We start from the raw sequence: 19,578 nt of genomic DNA, 5'->3' as shown, positions 1-19,578 counted from the left end.
GGTCTGCTTTTCAGTTTTACAGTGAAATTTTGAAACAGAAACCATCTTCTTCAGACCTTTATTCTTTGATATGATTCTTATTACATGAGATCAAATAGAAATGTCAACAACAAAACCAGTTTTGATTGTTTGAACACACATGTATGTAATTCTTGCTCCTAACTTTAGTATTGATTTGTGACAACAGATGTCAATTTTATGAAGTTTCTCCAGCTGTAGGACTTCTCAACTTCTTGATTTCACCAATGAGACTCATAGATTTGAAATTTGTTAAATAGAAATTTTTTATCAAGGAGCTAAATGAGTCTGGAACTCCCAATGAGTAAGTTAAGACATCCTTTGTCAAGATGTATCTTTTTTAGGGCAAAATTATTTTATTTTTGTTTTCTCTGCATGACTGTTTTAAAACTCTAAGCTCAGAAACACCTTGGTTGGTGTTTCAAATTTTTGCCGATTAACTGGAGTCAGTTAAGACAGCATGAAGATTTTCTGTCAATATGTTTTATTTTGGATTAAGCAGTGTAAGCAAAAGCAGAAAAATAATGATTTTCAAGTATTTCCTAGCATGTATAGGTGCTCATAAAATAGCTGTATTGTATCTCTGTATGGATATTTTTGCAGGATTATCTAAAATTTGAATAGGTGGTCAAGGAGTAGAGATGACAGTAAATATAACTAAATAATTCATAACTAGGAACTTCTAAAGGCATCCTGACAGTTCTGCTGCTGTTGACTACTATGAGGTGCCATTAGTGGTAGAGTTTTGATGTAAGACATTTAGTCTAGACATAAAAGTACTCAGCCTGTTTGACAAGTCAATATACATGCCACCCATAACCCCAGGGGTGAAAAGGCACAGAACAACCAAGCCATGTATTGTTGCTGGGGTTTTGAGTATTGTATATTGAGCTTTATAAGCACTTGCTATTCTCTGAGGAAATCTTGATGGTATTAAAAATTATAAATATTCTCCTTCCCTTTCTTTTTAGTCTGTGTGTTTTCATTTGCACAAAAATAAGTTTAAGATCTCTCTATCTATTTCTCATGAGGTATGTGATTTTGATCACATTGTCAGCAGTAGAGTATTTGTGTAACATGTATTGCAGCATACACTATTGCATTTCAGCTTTGAAACTCCTAAGGTCAGAACTGAGTCCATAAGGAATTCATTCGTATTTTGGACTGTTGATCAGAAGTTAAAGCTCTGCATCATATCAGCTGGAAGTAATCTTGTGTTTAAAATTATTTAAAGTATTAGTTAAGGTTTAGATTTTCTTATTTCCTGTAAACCCAGGTTGAGAAGAGATGAGAGAAATGTATTCCTCTAGACACTAACAAAACACATTTTAAGCATATATATGCTTCCTTTTTTAATAGTTGCTTATGTGAAAGCATAAGGCAAAATGGCAAAACCTCTACGAACCAGCACCAAAGGCAGCAGCAATGCCTTAAACCAGGACATATATTAACACAGGGTTCTTTTTTGTAAGGATTGGCAGCGTAGCCAGGGTGCATCTGCCACTGCACTCCACAGTGAAGAAATAACACATTTAAGTTAGTTTTAGTACTATGTTATCTGAAATCTTATGGCTGGTGTTTTCAAGGTAAGTATTTAGTTTAGTGAGGGCCTCTTTGCAAAGGGTCACAGTTTTCCTAAAAAGTTTATGACTTCATGATTAGTGAAATAACTGCCTGAAAGAACATAGGTGCTAAGATGGAACTCAGATGAACTGATAAAGGTCCAGATTTTTACAGCTTCCATTCCTACTTAATCCCATTATGCACTGCAAATATGAGACCAGGAGTGACTGACCCTGCACAATTTGGCAGCCATAAAAACATTCCATAGGCTGTCATAAACAGCTGGCTTCAACACTCTCCCGCTTTCTGTGGTGTTCCTTTTTCAGCTTTGCCTCCTACCTTTCTTTCTCCATTGTGATCTGAACTGCTGTGTCACTTCCCCCAGCAATCTCACTCCACCTGTGCCATCTCATTTTGTTTCCTGCCTGTGCTGGGTTGGGAGCAGGAGCTGGTGGCACGGAGGGAGCTGAGCTGCTGCTCGGGAATGTCACTGGTGCTCAGAGGTGGAAGGGTGCCTGTGTCCTGTGAAAGGAGTTGCAAAGGGCTCTTACAGAAAGCCCACAAATCCCACCCCCAGCCCACTTTGTGGATATCTGTTTGTCTTCACATTTATTATTTCTCAGAGAACTGTGATTTTACCACTGTTCAAGCACAGGTGGTTCATAAGTAGCTGCTTGGTCACTCCAGTTTAATCTAAAGTATTATGGTTCTACTATTGTACAAGTGATGTGCCAGCTACGTTGTTTCAATAATGAGAATTTTAAAAATTGGGAAAGCACAAGCTTAGCTTTATTATCTTTGCTCAGTTGACATGCAGCTTGACCATTAGTGAAATATACTTTTTGTATTTATTATAAAGGTGGTTTTGTGCCAGGCTTTTTGCCAAATAAATGTACCTTTAAAGTCATGAAGTCAGGCCAGGGAAAGTTACTCTTCAAGATTGTGAAAAGAAGTTTTATCTAAAAAATTGCTGATCGAGAAAAGTTACTTCAGCTTTTTACCTAAAGTGGGTGTTCAAGGTAGGATTTATTTCTTTTCTTCATGTTATTTCCATTTCCTTTTACTAGCACTGCTTAATGATCTAAAGAAAGGTATTTTTTTTCTCTCTGCATTATGTGAAGGAATTATTACAAAATCAATATGCTCTCTTTTCCTGTAATGTTTTCTTGTTTTTAGAATTGTACAAGGTAAGTCTACTGAATTAAAGTATGCGTGTTTTTGGATAAATTACATTTTTCACATCCAGAATATTGGATCATTAATTCCAAAGTTGATCTTAGTGCATATTTCAGTTGCTTATTTTCCAAACAGCAATTGATGGTTGAACCATACGGAATAATTTAAAAAAATGTTTTGCACTTATTGAAATCTTGTCATTTATCCAATGAATTATAATCAGAAATTGCTCTGAGGAGAGTTTAAAAGTTCTGTAATCATTAGCCCCAGCTTAAGACAAGGAAAAGCATGTATGTCAAGGTACAATGGCTTTAATGGCTGGTAGTGCATATTAGAGATTGCACTTGGTCTTCATATTTCAGGGAGGGGGTGTTCAAAGAGGGTTGAATATGTGCAATACAAAGTGAACAAAAATATTAGAGTTAAGATTCAACACTGATGATGATCTTAAAGCCTACAAATTCTGGCTTAATTTTCTCCAATATACGTGTTAATGGTATTTTCTCATTTTTTTTAGAATTTCAGATACTATATGTAAAATTTCTGCCTCAAATTGTTTGATTATTTCGCTTACTCTTAAATGAAGCTTTTAGGCATTGTCTCATTAAAAATCTAATAATAAATATTATTGCTTTGGCTTAAAGCAAGCAAAAACTGTGCTTCATGCTGAGCCAGCAGTTTATTGTCCATCTTGTACAAAATTATTATATTTTCCATTAAGAAAATTCTGTTTCTTAGTAGAAACAGTTTATTATCTCTTCATCAAAAAGATCTGTTGCTATGATGTGCAAGCTGTAAAGTGATATTCTGATTTTAAAATTTACCTGTAATCTCATGTTGCAGAAATGCAAACATGCTGTGACTTGCTACTGATTCACCTTTGAAAGACAGTTGCTGTGCTTGAATATAATTCATTGAATGTAATATTTTTAAACATGTGCCTTACTTGACTGCAGCTTTCACTGCAGATAGATGTGACTATATGATTTCCTAAATGCTAAGAAGTTCTTTTTTCTTTCAGCAGTGGAGAACATCTTCCCATTATGATAAATCAAAAAGTATTTTGAAAAAAAAAAGTCTTACTTTATTGATATAGCTTTTAATACTGGAAATGCTACTATAACATTTTTCTGGACTCATAAAACCTTTCTACTATTCTAATATGCCTTTGACAGTAAGATGAGTTTTTTGTGCAATAGGATCACTGATTTTAACGAGTGCCAGATCACTAACTTTATTTTGTGTAACACCTTTAAAACAAAAAAAGTTATTTAAATAGTTTAGAGGAAAAGAAACCTGATATGGTCATGTCAAATAGATCTGATGCTGTATTTGAAATACAGGTACATTGCAAAATACAGGTACATTGCAGAGATAGCAAGGCTTTATGAATGTTAGAGTACAACTTTGAATTAATTGCATAATGAAATGTGAAAGTCTGGGCTCCTTGATTTAACATGACAAGAGGATGTCTCAGCTTCAGTGAGGCAGAGTTCTTAGGATCACAGCTTGGAGGATCAACAGTTATGACCACTCTCCAATAACCAGGAGTTTGGCAAGTTGAAAACTTAACACCAGTGGAGAAGATTAGTAATGAAGTAGGGCAGATATAAAGGAATAAATACGTGATTAATAAATACGTGATTAAGAAATACCTTGTTTCAAATGTAGTTTCACCTATGTCTACTTTCTCCTAATAGGAGAATATTTTTTTAATCTGTAGTTTGTATCAAAATATATAAAGCAGTTTTCCTAGAATATCAGAATAAGATCTTGAGCTAGTGCTGAAACAAGAGACAAAAGGATGAGCTGTCTCAAAAGAGCTGTACTGACCATAAAGATTTTCTCTTTTAGAGTAATGATAGTAAAAGACCAAAAAAATTTAATAGTTTTATATTTTTCATAGTTATTGTTTTAAAATCATATTTTGAAATGCTTGTCAGTAAGGACGGTAGTTTGCCTTTAGAATTTGAAAACTGTGATTTTTGACTCACCAAAAAGCTGTTTGATACTATTACAGTCTTTGAGAGGACCTGTCTCTTAATGCAGGATAAGAAATTGAAAATATTTTCTCTGAAGCCTCTCCATGTTTGGCAGGTGTGACTTCTCTGGAGTCTGTCATCCATTCTTAGTCCAACGTTATCACAGACTTAAAAAAGACAGTAATATATACATTTTACATAGTTCAAAATATCTTTTTAAACTACATCTATATATATAAAACACATATGTACAACATGCGTATGGGGTATGTGTATATATATATTTCCCATTAAGAGTTGATTATTAAAGTAGCAGAGGCTTTTAAATAGACCACTACTTTATATGTCTTTCTCTATGCCTCCCTCAGCTTGCCAGATTTCTACTATTTTATTTTTAAGAAAGATCTGTATGCAAAGGAGATAGTCAAGCCAATCTCTGTCTTTATAAGAGATGTATGTAGGATGCAAAAAAAATAGGGAATGATGAATAATTGGAGATAGATGAGAACTGAAGCATGATCTGATGTCAGATTCTATGAAAAGCAAAAGACGGCTTTCACTGAGCAGCAGCCTGCACTTACTGGAACAATATGTGTCTATCCACCATTGTGGAAGCAATAAACAGTTCACCTCTTTTGGGACAGGGAGAAATGAAGGTAAAGGAAGCAAATATGTCACATCTCACATAAGTTTTGGAGCTAGGCATTATATAATTGATCAGATGTAAGCCTGTATTTGCTCAAACTACATCCTCCTTGGCCTATTTATACGATGTGGCTTTTATTTTTGGTATGATGATGTGGATCAAATCACTGTAATGTGGCCATTTTAAAACAGACTATATTTATACAAACTGGAAGGATTTTCACCAGCAAAGTATAATGAAAACAGGCTTTTATTATTGTCCCATAAGAATGGGGAAGTACTATAGATACTTTCTTATCATTTTGGTTTACCAGGATTACTGATTAAATTGATAAATAACCACAGGTCTTGCACCCACAGGTCTTTCCAGATTGTACAATATGTCTCTGATTTAAAAAAGCAGTCAGCACAGCAGTTAGCAATGTAACTCTTTTCTTATTCCAAAATAGTGTTCTCTTTTCTACTTCTGCCATAAACCTGTCATTTGGTAGACTGACAGCAGATTTATTTGCTTTGCTTTGACACTGGGCAAGTTGGATCCTTTTAGAATCAGACTGAATGAAGATTTCCTTTGCAGCATGTGCTGTCTTAGCTTATCTACACAAATTTTTCAGAAGACTTCAGTGTAAGACTATTTTTTTTTTGGCCAATAGACTTCTCCTTGTTTTCAGCTGTACTATAATGCCCTTACCTACCTTGTAGTGTCCTAAAATGGAGTGCTTAAAATATAATCTTTCAATTGCATTTGTCCTAGTCTCATGTGCAGTTTCGTTCAAGACCTTTTGTAATCTTGTGCTTTTAATCCTTTTAAGATTACCAAGGCATTTATGTCACTTGAGCAAAACTGTTACATCCTTGTCTAATCTTCTGGTTTGAACCCTTTTGTTCCAACAAACACTTTTTTTTTTTTTTGTGTTAGCTTATTTATTTACATACTCATAATAAGACCCTTTTAACATTTTGTAAGTTTGATGGTGTTACATGAACATACTACATTTAAGACACTGGAGATGTTGAGAGGGGCAAGGATGCTATTGAAAAACTGGTAAATATGCTCTTTGTTGTATCCGTCTGGGCTGTGCTTTTATGTACACTTTTATTTTCAAGGGCTTGATACTAATGACAACAGACAAAACCCACTAGTAAGTGTAGATAAAGCAAGAAAAAAAATCCTCGTGAATAAAAAATAATATTTTCAAATGTCCTTTCATTAGTGAGGTTGTAACTGAAACTTTAACAGACCCTCTCATTTAGAGAGATTTTGTTTATTTTGTGTACAACCTTTTTTTTTAAAGAGCTCTGTAAAATCTGGAGTTACCTTTTCTTGGACAGAGAAGTTCAAAGAGAAGAGCAATTAACTGATAATATGGGTCAAAGTCTAATAGGGGCATCTGTACTGGTGAAAATAGAGAACTTCATTTCTTTTAGTCTGTTCTTTAAACTAGCATGGCTATGTATAATACACAAAGCAAAAATTGCTTTAAAATATTTATTAGCTACTGTCTTGTAAGAGTTTCATATATTCTTATAGTTGTTTAGGTTGCTCCTTTTCATGCAAGTAGTAAATATGAATAGGGAAATGGACTTTTTAATATTAACATGAAATAAAATTGACTGCATCTGATTTGAATACAATGTTAAGCCTGTTTCATTTTCTACACAGCTGCCAAGTGTGTTTATATTGTGTAGAGGTGCCTCTGAAATAGTTGAAAATCTGATGGGAACACTTACAAAGGCAAACCAGTAAAGGGCAGCAGCTGCTGAGAAACACCTGCTGAGCCACTGTGGGAGTAGATGCATCTGCCTGTACCTAGAAGTAATCTAACAAAGTACCCGCTTTTACCTGTCAGGATTTTAATTTGTGTAAAGATTCATTCAGTAAAACTGGTTCTGAATACTTAAATAAAGAAAAAAATAAGGCTGGTTTTTTTGTTTTGTTTTTGTTTGTTTTGTGCAGAAGAGCACCACTTCTGAGCAATTTTCTCATTCTTATAACTAGTTCAAGTTCTTCTTTTAATAAAATACAAACCCAGATTTGGCAGTGCAGTGTGCTATTACAGGATACAGCCAGTCTGGAGGAGATTATGCTACCAAAGATGAGGTTTTCAGTTTTTGTTTGGCTTCGTTTGAGAGATGTATCTCAGGGGGATTTGTGAGAGTATATGTTTTCTTTTTCATTGTAGCATATTTCATTCACTGTTGATGAGTGAGAAAACAAAGAGAAATTTTGCAATCAGAACTAATTAGACAAATTTTCCAAATAGCTTTTAAAACTGTTGTACTTTTTGTCTTTTGGTACTTAAACTTTTATTGTTCCCACATGTTGGTGACCCTATCACCCAAGGTCGTCATCCCTCACCTATTTTTTATTTTCCTGTGGTAGGAAAACTTCTGTGAACGCTGCTAAGTTTAGCTGCAATTCATGAAAACAAAATAGCTGTGTTCTTGTAGAATACTGACTATGCTTATAGTCTTTTCTTGTAAAATTTAGGAAAAAGTCTTCTAATATGTATACTGTAAAACAGGGCTGCCATCTTGCATAGCAAAAGTGTCAATTTAAGTGAAATGGGGAAGAAAATTGAGCTGAAGAAAGATTATGACAGCAATAGTTAATCCTTGGGGAATATTCTTCTGTTTGCCATTCTTTCATTTTTACGTGATGTGTTAAAATTATTAGTAATTTCAGCTAAAATTACCTTCCAAAGCATTCTGATAGTTTTTCTGGGCTTTGTTAGGTTTTGTAGGAAGAAATAGTTTGTTGTGTTAACATAAGCTAAAGTAAATAATTCGAAAATGTTATTCTGAAGTGCATTCTACATTAACAGATTAAATATTCACTTCTACATGAACATTTAGAACTAATGCCTTTGCATGCATAAAATAGTATTGAATTAATTAGGGGTCATTTAAAAATAAAATACAGAAAGAGATCTGTGCTTCAAAACTATACGGTAATATTAAATGTTCTTACCCTGCTCTTAAAAATAGGGTTCCTTGCTTTCAAGGAAGATAATTATGTGGATTGAATTTTGTAGAATAAAACCAATGACCAGTAAAAATTCAAGAAGCATTTCAGGTGGACATGTTCTTACACAGTGCAGCTGCATGTAGCTCGAAAGAAATGCAGCTTTCTGGTTCACAGCATTCTTTTCCCCTTGTACTTAGTCACTGTAATATTTGAAATCCAATTATGTCTACCTGGTGACTTTGCAGCTGTTATGGTTTTTTTTTTGGCCTCATTAAATGATCATAACAAGTGAAATATTTAAATTGAGAAAGCAACTTTTTAAGTTAATTTTTCATTCTTTAGTCATTGACTCGAATGTGGACTTTGGTATAAAGCACATGCAGAAATCTGAAAAGTTTTGAATTAAAACAACTCAAAGTAGTTTCAGTCGTTGTGGTAATTAAGACTGGAGAATGAATAATGTGTTCTGCTGCATCCTGTTTAGGGAATAGCCACTTCTCAGTGGAATTTCACAGTGTGAGTATGGAAGAATGCAGGAGTCTGCTTTACTTTGATAGCATCCCCAAAGGCAGACTTTCATTCTTAGGAGTATTCAGTCTTCATTTAAGGTGAAATACAGGATAGTATCTTAAATTCTAATTCAAATTATCCCAAAGACCAAAATTGGTTTTAATTTTTAAGCAATGTAATCTCAAAGTGAGACTTTTGAAAGTCGAGGGAGGTATATGCTAGTTCTTAAACACTGCAACATTTAAAAGATTAACTCTCACTCAAATTATTTTAGACAAGTTATAGTTTGTATGATTTTAATGTTGTCTTTAATTAGCACAAATTTCTGTATGCTCCTTAAGAAATGAATCTTTTATCTTAGATGAGGATAGGCTGTGTCTTTCAATGATAGAAATGGGACTGAGATGGTTCATCAAGGGATTTACTTAGAAATCACCAATTAATTTTAAATTTTTTTGAAAGATTTTGGGGTAGGGGAGCTATATAACTAGAAGATTGACTTTGTAACTGATGTGCTATGTAAGTAGTGACATTCTTTCAAAACTGCAACAAGACGAGAAAGGATAAATTTCTCTTGATATGATGCAGTTGTTACAAAATTCTTCCAGCTAGTTCATAAATGGCGATTCATAGAGGAATTCAATTACCAAAAAGTAATTTTTATGTAGTTTCATAGCATATCATAATCTCTTTACTTGGGAAATGTTAGCTGAAATAATTTTATATTGGTTAGAAGAAAATACTTCAGTTCCTATGCTGCATGTTAGTAGCCTTTTTTTTCAGCAATAGCCAGAATGTATGTAGCTACTTTCTCAATGCTTTGGTGTCTTTCCTTATTATTTGCTGGGTTTCTCCCTTTGCCTTGCAGTGTCTATATTCTTGAACTAGGAAAGGTTTTTCTATATTAACTCTTTGATTGCACTTGCTTTTGATTCAGTGTGCATCTAATAGTGATGTTTTTTTCCTCTTAGAGATGCCTTGTGTTTTCCCAGCTGAATAAATTATGAGAGCAATATGCCATCAACAGAGCCAGGAGTCTCTTTTAGTTGTATTTAAGTATAAGAAATAATGAGAGTGTTCTCTGAATTGGAAAAAGCCCCAACAAAACCTGAATAATAAACTGTAGCATATGAACATCATCAGTTTCCTTGTTGCTCCATGTAGAAAAGCCAGGGAGATAGTGGAGATAGATACAACTCAATACATAGCAGGCCAGGACATCTAAAATGTTTCTTTAAAAATTGTAGATATTTTGAATGTAAATTTTAAATATTTTTTAAATGTGTACAGCTTTTTGTGTTTCACTCTCCCATAGTTTTAGCTTTGCACAGTATATTTTTTAATTTTATGAGGAAGAAAACCTTTATTTGGTTACATTTAATATGAATGAAATGTGATCAAATTCAACCCAAATCCTTCTATCCTCATAAGACTAACTTCTGAGGTTATTAGGAAGTGCCACAACTGTTGCCGATTTTCCTTCAGCTGCATTAGTTCAAGGTAATTTTTGTGTGTAATTCACAAATGGCATCAGAAGGCTCCAAGAGGAGGCTGTGTTCTGATCTCCATTTCATTGCTATAATCTGGAATAATTCTCTTGACATTGGATACTTTGGAGTTTGCAGCAGTGTCACTGAAATCAGAATCTCTCCTGTGTGTCTGTTTGGATGCCAAAACTTATGCACATTTTCTGTAGAAAGAGTTGCTTTTTTGGCAAAATCTTTCTGAAACACTTTGTTATCCAATTCCTCAAATGAAATCACCAGAGGGTACAATCACTCTGTCTATAATCTTTTGTCATATTATAACTAGGTTGATAAACATAACACGGTTCTCCCAGCGAGGGGAGGTGATCCCCCAAGCTGTTCCAGTTTTTTAACTCAGAGCAGTGAAATCCTTGTAGTGCCATAGTGGGGTTCTGTCATGTCCTTCAAAATTATTTGGAATATACACATGCAGATGTCTTTGGATTTAATCTATAGAATTGAACCCAAGAATATTTCGCAGTGATGTCTTTTTACAGAGTAAGTGGTTGAATAATTCAGAAGTCTGTAGAAAAGGTGTGACTGCTGCAGTTGTTTGTATAGTGTTGTTCATCAGTTTATAGAATAGTTTATATATAATAAAGTTGGTGACAATGTAACTGTAGAATTACAGGGATTTTTGTTGAAATTGCTTCAGGCATGTAAACTCTTAGCTGTCATATATGAAGGTAAATATTTCCCCTAAAACCTCTTGATTTTGAATAGATAGTATTTCTTTCTTCAATAATGCAGAAGACAGGACTGATGACAAAGCAAACAAACAGAAACAACAAAAAACAAAATAAAAATCAAAGAACCAAACAAAACTACAAACACACAAAACAAGAGATTGAGGCTTTTTATTCTTTGACTTGTTTTGGTTTTCACTTGCTCTTTTTTTCAAGGAGGACCTGTTTCCATAGCTGGTAGGAGAATATTATACTTCTAAGTTCTGCTGCAATTTGTTTTTTAATGGAACTGTTCTGGACTTCTCTGGATGGAGTCTGGATCTTCTTTAGTGAAAGTTTGTTTCTTGAACAGCACTCACTGTTATTAACTGCCCAGAATTTTGACACTTCTGAGAATTGAGTAATTCAATAAAACTCTGAGTGTTTGGCAAAAGTATAAAAGCTCTGGAGAGGCAATGTTTAATAATGATTTAGAAGTAGCATTCCAAAAAAACAAAATCGTTATAATTTTCATAGTTTTTGTGTTATGGTGACTTTGAGCTGGGGTGATCCTGTAATATAGAATGAATATATAACTTTTTTTTCCTCTCAGGATACTTCCTTTTACTCTAGTGACCTCTGTTAGAATCCAGGAGAATTTTGCTGTGTTCATTTTGAGTTGAAAGATCCTAATATAGCTTGAAAGTATGGAAATTCCCCTGGTTTCTGATGGCCACTGCTACTTAAATACTTACTGCATTAACCAGTGAATGTGGTGATAATTTTAAAATAAAGACTCTAAAAGATGATGTTTAATTCCAATTAAGAACATATTTAAAGAAGTCTTATATGAGCTCCTCTGTTCTAAAATATCAGAGTATAATTTTACCCTTGTGGTTCATGTTGTTGTTTCTAGGAATTCTTCTGACTTCTTAATCTTATGAAAGGACTGGAGGATCTTTTGGGTGAGCAGAGTGTGAGAGAGCTGAAGAGGAGGCTCAGGGGGAATCTGACAAGTGTATAAAAATACCTGAAGTGAGAATGATTAACAAAGAGGGAGCCAGACTCTCATCAGTGGTGCCCAGTGGCAGCACCAGAGGAAATAGGTACAAATTAGACACAGAGGAGAGTAATTTTTTACTGTGAGGTGGGGGGATACTGGAACACTTTGCTGAGAAAGGCTGTGGGGTCTCCATCCTGGCTGATAGTTGAAATGTAACTGCGTAGGTGTAAATGACCCTGCTTTGAGCAGAGGGGCTGAACTGGATGCTCCTAACTTAAATGATTCTCTGATCTGTGGTTACTGCTAACAGTGACCCCAATAGCCCACACCATGCAAGAGTTGCTCTCAGTTCTAGGCTAGTCAGGTATAGCAGGTATGGTGTTGAAATAAGCTGCTGGCTCTCTGGTGCCCTTTGTTGTTTGCATCTGTCTAAAGTGTTTTACTCCAAGCTTCCTTTATAGCACATAACTCTTCAGGTACTACACTCTGGATGAGGTATAATTTGTACTTCCTTGAAGAAATTGTAATGCTGATTATGGCCCAAAGCCAGTTGTAAGCTCTATTTGGTACGCTTGTATAATTTTCATATCTCTGTGTAGGCTACTTGTTCCTGCAAAAATTGTTCCCCTAAGTCCAATGAAATCTCACTGATATGATTTGGTGCTAAATGGAGCAGATCCAAACATCATGCAGTTTTTCTTTTACGTGTTATGAGCCTTTGCTTAAAATGTATATGCACACTTTGAAAGACAACATTTCAGTCTTTGGGGCAGGCAGGAAATTAGATTCTCAAATAGTTCTCCTAAGATAATAGAAAAAATAATTTTACTTTTATGTTATTTACATAGTTACATGTTTGTTTATTTCTCTTCCTAAATCTCACGAGCTACCACTTTTTCATGGAAGTAGCAGAATATGAAAAGTATCATCAGGAGAGGGAAGCTGTGGAAGTCCCCAGGTATAACATCTATGTTAATTTCTGGGTGTACCTTCAATAACAAAATAGGATTTACACTGGCACAAAAGTGCTTTAAGTGTATAGATGCATAATTAGAAAGCAGAGGGGAACAACTAATTATTCATAATTCAGAAGGATGGGGGGATGTATTAAAATGTGTATGTGTATATACATACATATAAAAGCACGTGTTTGTGTGTGCATATGAGTGTATATGCATAGATATGTGTTTTAACTAACAACATTTTAGGGGACAGTGGAGGGGAAGGATGACCTAGAGATTATTTTTGTGTCAGAACAAGGAACATCAGAGCTTCACATCCTGAATTTCATGGGTTTTATGTGAAAAAGCATGGATTAGTCATACTATTACCAGTTAGACCAATTAGCTTTATAACTGAAAGTGTAGTAGAACAGCTGACTGCAAAATGGGATTTGTTTCACCTGAGATACTTAAGGTACTTTGCATAAAATAGTTCTACATTAAAATTAAGCCAATGAGTAGGGAAAATACTGAAAGCTCAGCCTTGGCTTATGGGTGCAATGGATTATCTCTAAGATAAATGGGTTGTAATCTTATTACTTTGTTATAATATGACAGAAGAAGTCATCATTACAGAGCATTTCTACAAGGTCTTGGTGATGAATTGCATGACTAAAACTCTATCTTAAGTGCTGATGGTCTGTGCTATTCAGAGCAGATGCTGCCACTACTGAGTTGCTAAAGCAGTTGTGTTTCTGAGCTGAAGCCTGCCTGCAGACTGAACTGTATGGATTAGTTCATGAATATTACTTTAATGACTTAAACAAATTTGTCCTATTTTTAAATTGCTGTCAGAACACCAACACACAAATATCTTTCTGATGAAATTTCTGGTTTAGAATATCTTGATTAAGTGTAATCTTATTTATTCATAAATGCATTAGTTGTAACAATAAATTCAGTGGGAAAGGATTGGAAAGCTTACTGAAGTAAAATCAGAGGATTTATTCATTCACGTCACAGCTGCTTTGAGTATCATCTGGTTTGTGGAAAGCGTTGCTTCTCGGTGGCTTTTCATATTGATTCATACTTGTGTAAAAATGGCATCATCTCAGGCTTGAAATCCTGTTAGTTGAGAGTAACATTCAGATTGTATTCTACTCAAACTTCCTATGGTTTGTGTTGAATTCTAGGGATAAATCAGCTGTGCAAGGCTAAAAATGTTGCATCTCATTCATTTTCGGTAAAAATCACTTTCTGCCATCCAGTGGCTACCAGTCCTTTAAGCAAGAAGAGGTTTCACTGGATATCTGAAAAGGAGTTGGTCTGTAGAAACCATGGCTGATGTTTATGTGCCAGAGGGGAAAAAATTGTTTTCCATTTTAAAAATATGTAGTATGTGCAAATGACAATTTAAAAAAGCAAATCTTCTAGTACCTTTGTCAAAGTGTGGACTTCCATGCATACTGTTACATTTCTGTATGCTGCCTTACTATTTTATAAGGGCAAAACTACTGGTTTCAAATTATGCATTTGTACTTACTGCATGGAATAAAATGGAAATTAGAGGAAAGACAATATTTTTTAAGGTAATGGGGAATTAGTTTGAAGATGTCTTAAGATATTTTTTCCTCTGGAGGTACTTTCTCTTGTAGCTTTTTTAATCCTTAGTATATTCCTGCAGAGTGAACTTTCAAAGATCATTCATTGACTGTTTTGTGATTCTAAATGTTGTATATTGATTTGTGAGTGTTGGCTTGAAAATTAATTGGTGTGTTGAATAAAAAATTAGGTTCTAGTTCAGAACACCATTATTTTAAAAAAGTACTTCTATTTCTTAACCAGGCTTTTTTTTTGATTTTGGGTTGTTTTTTTGGGGGTTTTGTGTGTGTTTGTGTGTGTGTTGTTTTTGTTTGGTTTTGGTTTTGGTTTTTTTTTTGGTTAATCTTTATTCTGCTATTAGTATCCGTGTTTCAATAGGCTTAGCACCTTTCTAGAAAACAAGCTGAAGTTAATTTTTCTAACTTGCTATGCAGCTTCCTCTATTTTTTCCTGGAACATCTGGTTTTTTATTGCTGCTTACCAAGACAGTCTTAATCCATGGTGTTAAAATTTTCCAACAGGAAGAGAGGCAGGAAATTATTTTTATTTTTCTAAATATGTTTTTATTTTTGCTTACAATTGCATGTCCTAGGGATATAGTATATGTAATTTCTGCCAAATGTAGAGGAAAGGAAAAAGATGTTTTATGCTGCGCACTTAAAGTTTAAGAGAAGCTGGAACAGCATATTTTTATGGGCAGTAGTTTAAAAAAACTTAAGATATATTTAAGGGTATCAACAATCACACTGCTGTAAGGTGATCTGTATGTGTAAAGCCACAGAAATTCAGCTGGGTGACTGTGAAAAATTCCTGTCATCCATTTCTAAAGATACTTAGGCTGGGCTTCATTTAGACAGCAATGTTTCTGCTTTTTTTAAAAACTGCTTCTTTAAATAATGTAATATTGTGTGATGTAGTATTTTATTAGTTCAATTCTGTAATTACCAGTTGTATTTGTGAGTTTCTCTCTGTAGATCCTTTGTTATAAACACTCTAAATGGTTTCATCAGTGTGAACTTTATGCAGTGTTTACAATAGCTTCTAAAAGCAACTCGATGGAATGGGAGGGCACAGGAAAAACACAACCAATTACAAATACCTGTCAAGAAATCTCAAAATGAAGTAACAGGCAAGTTATAAACCTAAAATGACTAAGGAGGCTATACAAGTAGCTGATTAAACCCTGACAGCACTGAGATATTCAACAGGTCTCCCAGAAACCTTTAATATTTTGAGTGTCATTCAGGAAGATGAAATGAATTTTGAAGATGACATACAAAGTACACATTATGTATATGAAACTTGGTGCCAAAGAAATAAGCTTTCTTCCTGTGGTGTTGCAAGCAGAGCAAACAGTGCAAAAACAGTAACAGTGAAAATTGTTGTGATCTTGAAATTCAGCCACTAAAAATCTGAAGAAACTTGATGAAAAGTTCTCAAATTAGTTGTGTTAGATTCTTTATTTTTCTTCACCAAAGACAATGGTTTAAAATAGATGTTTGGATATATTTGAGATTTTTTTAAATCCAACAAATAGAAATGAACGTCATGATTTCAATGGTACTTGCTCTTTCAGTGGGGCATAGGAAGTTGTCAAGCCAAAAGCTCTAAGACAAAGGCATTGTTAAATTGAAAAGGACATTTTTCAAAAAATAAGTGTGTTGATTGCATAGCATTTGCATTGACTTCTATATCAGTGAATGTTGTTCATTCATGTTCAAAGCCATCTAAAATAAAACTACAGTTGTTTAGTCATTAAGTACATCATTCCTATAGATTTAAAAGTAGAGCATTTTCATTTTTTGTGAAAATGGTCTATTAATCTAAATTTGTAATTTGTATCATGGGCCCTCACATGAGGCTAGAAGAAGGAAGCTGCACCATAATGATAGACCTAATTTTGTATGTTGCAAAATTAAGTGAAGTATTTGATGTAAATAGCTGTTGAGGCCCTCATTCCTAAGCTTGCATTACTTGGGGAAGCCCTGCTCAAATAATTGGTTAGTATTGGAATGAATTGGGAAGAATATTTTGTATTGGAGAGGCTTTTACCATAGAAAACCACTGTACATTAATTCAAGCACCTAGAATAATGGAAAAGAACTTCAGAAGATTCTTTGAGGTCTATTCTTTACTGTACTTCTGTTCCTACAAGTAAAGCAAAAATTAGAATCTTCAAATATATCAGTAAGATACTTTTCATTCTTTGTAATAGAAGCAGTGCAGGTAATTAAATCTGTAGAAAGAAAATAATTATGTACTCTGCAGTCTATTTTAAACATCTGTGAAAAGTAACTAAGAAAAAGTAAGTTTATTGGAAAATTAATTTCATATTTTAAGGGCTGTTCCTCATTTGCGAAGGTTTTATAATCTTCAAATGCAAGAATTGCCACTGTCTCTGTACAGTGGTTCTTTCCTAGTAAAAATGTAATTTTTCAGAGAGACCAATGGGACCAAAGTATTACTGTAACTGATGATTTGTACTTTATAAGATTTAAACATGCATTAAATTCTTATAAGCATAATTTCCTGTATCAAGTATAAAATTTAGTTTTTCAAAACATTCTCTAAGGTTTTTTTTGGACTACACATACAAATTTTATGTTCCTTTTGGTACTGCAGCTTGTTGTGAATATTGTTGGAGAAAGGTCTGAACAGGGACAATTGCAAGATGGAGATCTTTTGAGATGCAAGAGAAAGCTTTTACTGAATTTGTGTGCCTGTGTTTGCAAAATTGAACTTTATTGAGTTCTGTTGTTTTGCTGCCTCCTCTTCCAGTAGTTTTTCATCTTAGATTTTGAGGTGTATATTGGTCTTTTCCTGTTAATGTTGTTTTACTGATGTTTAGTTACTAAAAGTTCCCTGTTTTAGTATTAGTTTTGGTGCCACTCTTCAGTAAAAAAATTAGGTGGTGAAATAGTGTGAGGCTAAAGATTTTGATTAATTTTAGCAGATGTTATCCTGCTATGATTTGTTTTCTTTATTGATTCCCTGTTTGAGGGTTGAGTAGAAGTGATACCCTCAGAATAAACAAAAAACAGCCTGGAATAATAAATATATTACAACAGGTATCCGTAGGTATGTTTCCATGTGTTCTTTTAATATGCATAGCTACACAAACACATGTACAAACATCTGTGACAAGATATGTGTGGTTTTTGTTTCAACAGATTGGACAACTTGCTTTTAAAGGCATGAAAAGGCTGAACAGAATCCAGTCAATAGTTTTTGAGACTGCCTACAACACAAACGAGAACATGCTGATCTGTGCCCCCACTGGAGCTGGGAAGACTAACATTGCCATGCTGACAATCCTGCATGAAATTCGCCAGCATGTCCAGCATGGTGTTATCAAAAAGGATGAGTTTAAGGTAGAAGTTTAATGAAGCAAATAACAGCTTTTAAACTTGTAAGGTAAAATCTATTATATGCTGTACATGGAATATGAAACCAGGAAGTTCTCAAGGATATTAGACTTTTCCAAGTTAAAGATAAGGCTAGTTTTGATTTACTTCATTGTTATTAAAGCTATTCTTATTTGTGTTCTAAAAATCTTATAATGTGAATAAAAAGCTATGAAAATGCATTTAGCTTTCATGCAGAACCAATTTTCAAAGCGATGAGGCTGTATAAACAAAATCCATTGTCCTTTAAACAGCTGCACAGTTATCCAACAAAGATAACTACTTTTCATATATCACTATTAAGATTTTTCACTGTAAGTGCCTGGCATCATATTTCACAATAAATTGTGATTTGTAATGGTTGCCATGAAACAAACGACATTGTGGGGTTTGCTCATTTATCAAATGAGTGTTTTTTTGGTGCAGATTGTGTATGTTGCTCCTATGAAGGCTTTGGCAGCCGAAATGACAAATTACTTCAGCAAGCGTCTGGAGCCACTTGGCATTACTGTGAAAGAGCTGACTGGTGATATGCAGCTGTCAAAAGGCGAAATTCTGCGAACACAGGTATGCTTACTCCTTCCAAATACTGTTCTCTGTGTGTGTGTATTTGTACCTTTTCATAGGTACACTGCTCTTCAAACTCCTTGTAGCAGTATTGGTTAATCAGCTGAAGCATTATTACTAATCCTGTAATTACAGTGATTATGTACACTGATATAAGTTCAGAATTCTTCAATAAAAACCATCTTTATGAAGTTTAAAGTTTGGTCTGCGAATTATAAGTTCCAAATAAATCCAGAATGTTATTTTAAGTTCCAAATAAATCCAGAACAACAACATTGTTGCTAATATATTAAAATAACACTTACCTTCTTTTTCCTTTAAAAAAACAACCGAAGAAAACCAACCAAACAAAAAAAACAGCAACAAACAAAAACTGTAGGTTCCTGCTAATGGTTGACCTTACTGTTCCTCATTTGTCCTTAAAAAGTAAAGATATTACTAGGCTAAAAATTTGAACATTCATAGAAATGAATAAAATTTGTGGGTTTTTGGCCTTTTAAATAGGATTGTATAAATGGAGATGATTTTGTTTTAGCAGACACTTTTTGGCATATTTATTTCATGCTGTTTGTGTCAGTGAAATATCATTTTTCTAAAATCTTACGATACTTGTATACCTGTTACTGCATATGGTTCCATGTGATTACCTTTTCTCATTCTGCCTGGTCCAAAAAACAGAAAAAAGAACTGGTTGTATTATCAATATGAACATTTATAAGTATAGTAATTGTTGATCCAGATGAGTGATATTTTAGCAGTCTCAGCTTTGAGATATTTAACAATTTTATGGTGAGTGGAGAGAAAAACCCTTCACATGACAAGAATATGTGTAAGTATGTAATCAATGATTATGAGGACCACTGCAGTGGTTATCCAGTATGAGGCTGTGAATAGCAATTAGGAGATGTACATGCACACATCTTGGTGCATACAGTCACAATAATGTGGTAACCAATAAATAGCAAACCAGTATCAATGAGTGACAGTAAAATCTCTGGTACTTTATCA

The 19,578-nt window shown here is 34.1% G+C and overlaps 1 protein-coding gene across 1 annotated transcript in view; it reads left to right on the top strand.

The window, feature by feature from the left end:
• ASCC3 (activating signal cointegrator 1 complex subunit 3) overlaps positions 1-19,578 on the top strand; it is a 251,047-nt gene that overhangs the window by 46,971 nt on the left and 184,498 nt on the right. The window contains exons 9-10 of the mRNA XM_054279359.1: positions 17,770-17,970; positions 18,430-18,570. Of these exons, the coding sequence (XP_054135334.1) occupies positions 17,770-17,970; positions 18,430-18,570 (342 nt within the window). The remainder of the gene's footprint in view (positions 1-17,769; positions 17,971-18,429; positions 18,571-19,578) is intronic.

This window comes from Melozone crissalis, unplaced genomic scaffold, assembly GCF_028551555.1.
Source record: "Melozone crissalis strain CALT ecotype California unplaced genomic scaffold, PUWL_Pcris_2 ptg000027l_1, whole genome shotgun sequence".
Classification (NCBI taxonomy): domain Eukaryota; kingdom Metazoa; phylum Chordata; class Aves; order Passeriformes; family Passerellidae; genus Melozone; species Melozone crissalis.
The sequence above is the reverse complement of the archived record's forward strand: the minus strand, read 5'-3'. Positions and strand labels throughout refer to the sequence as shown.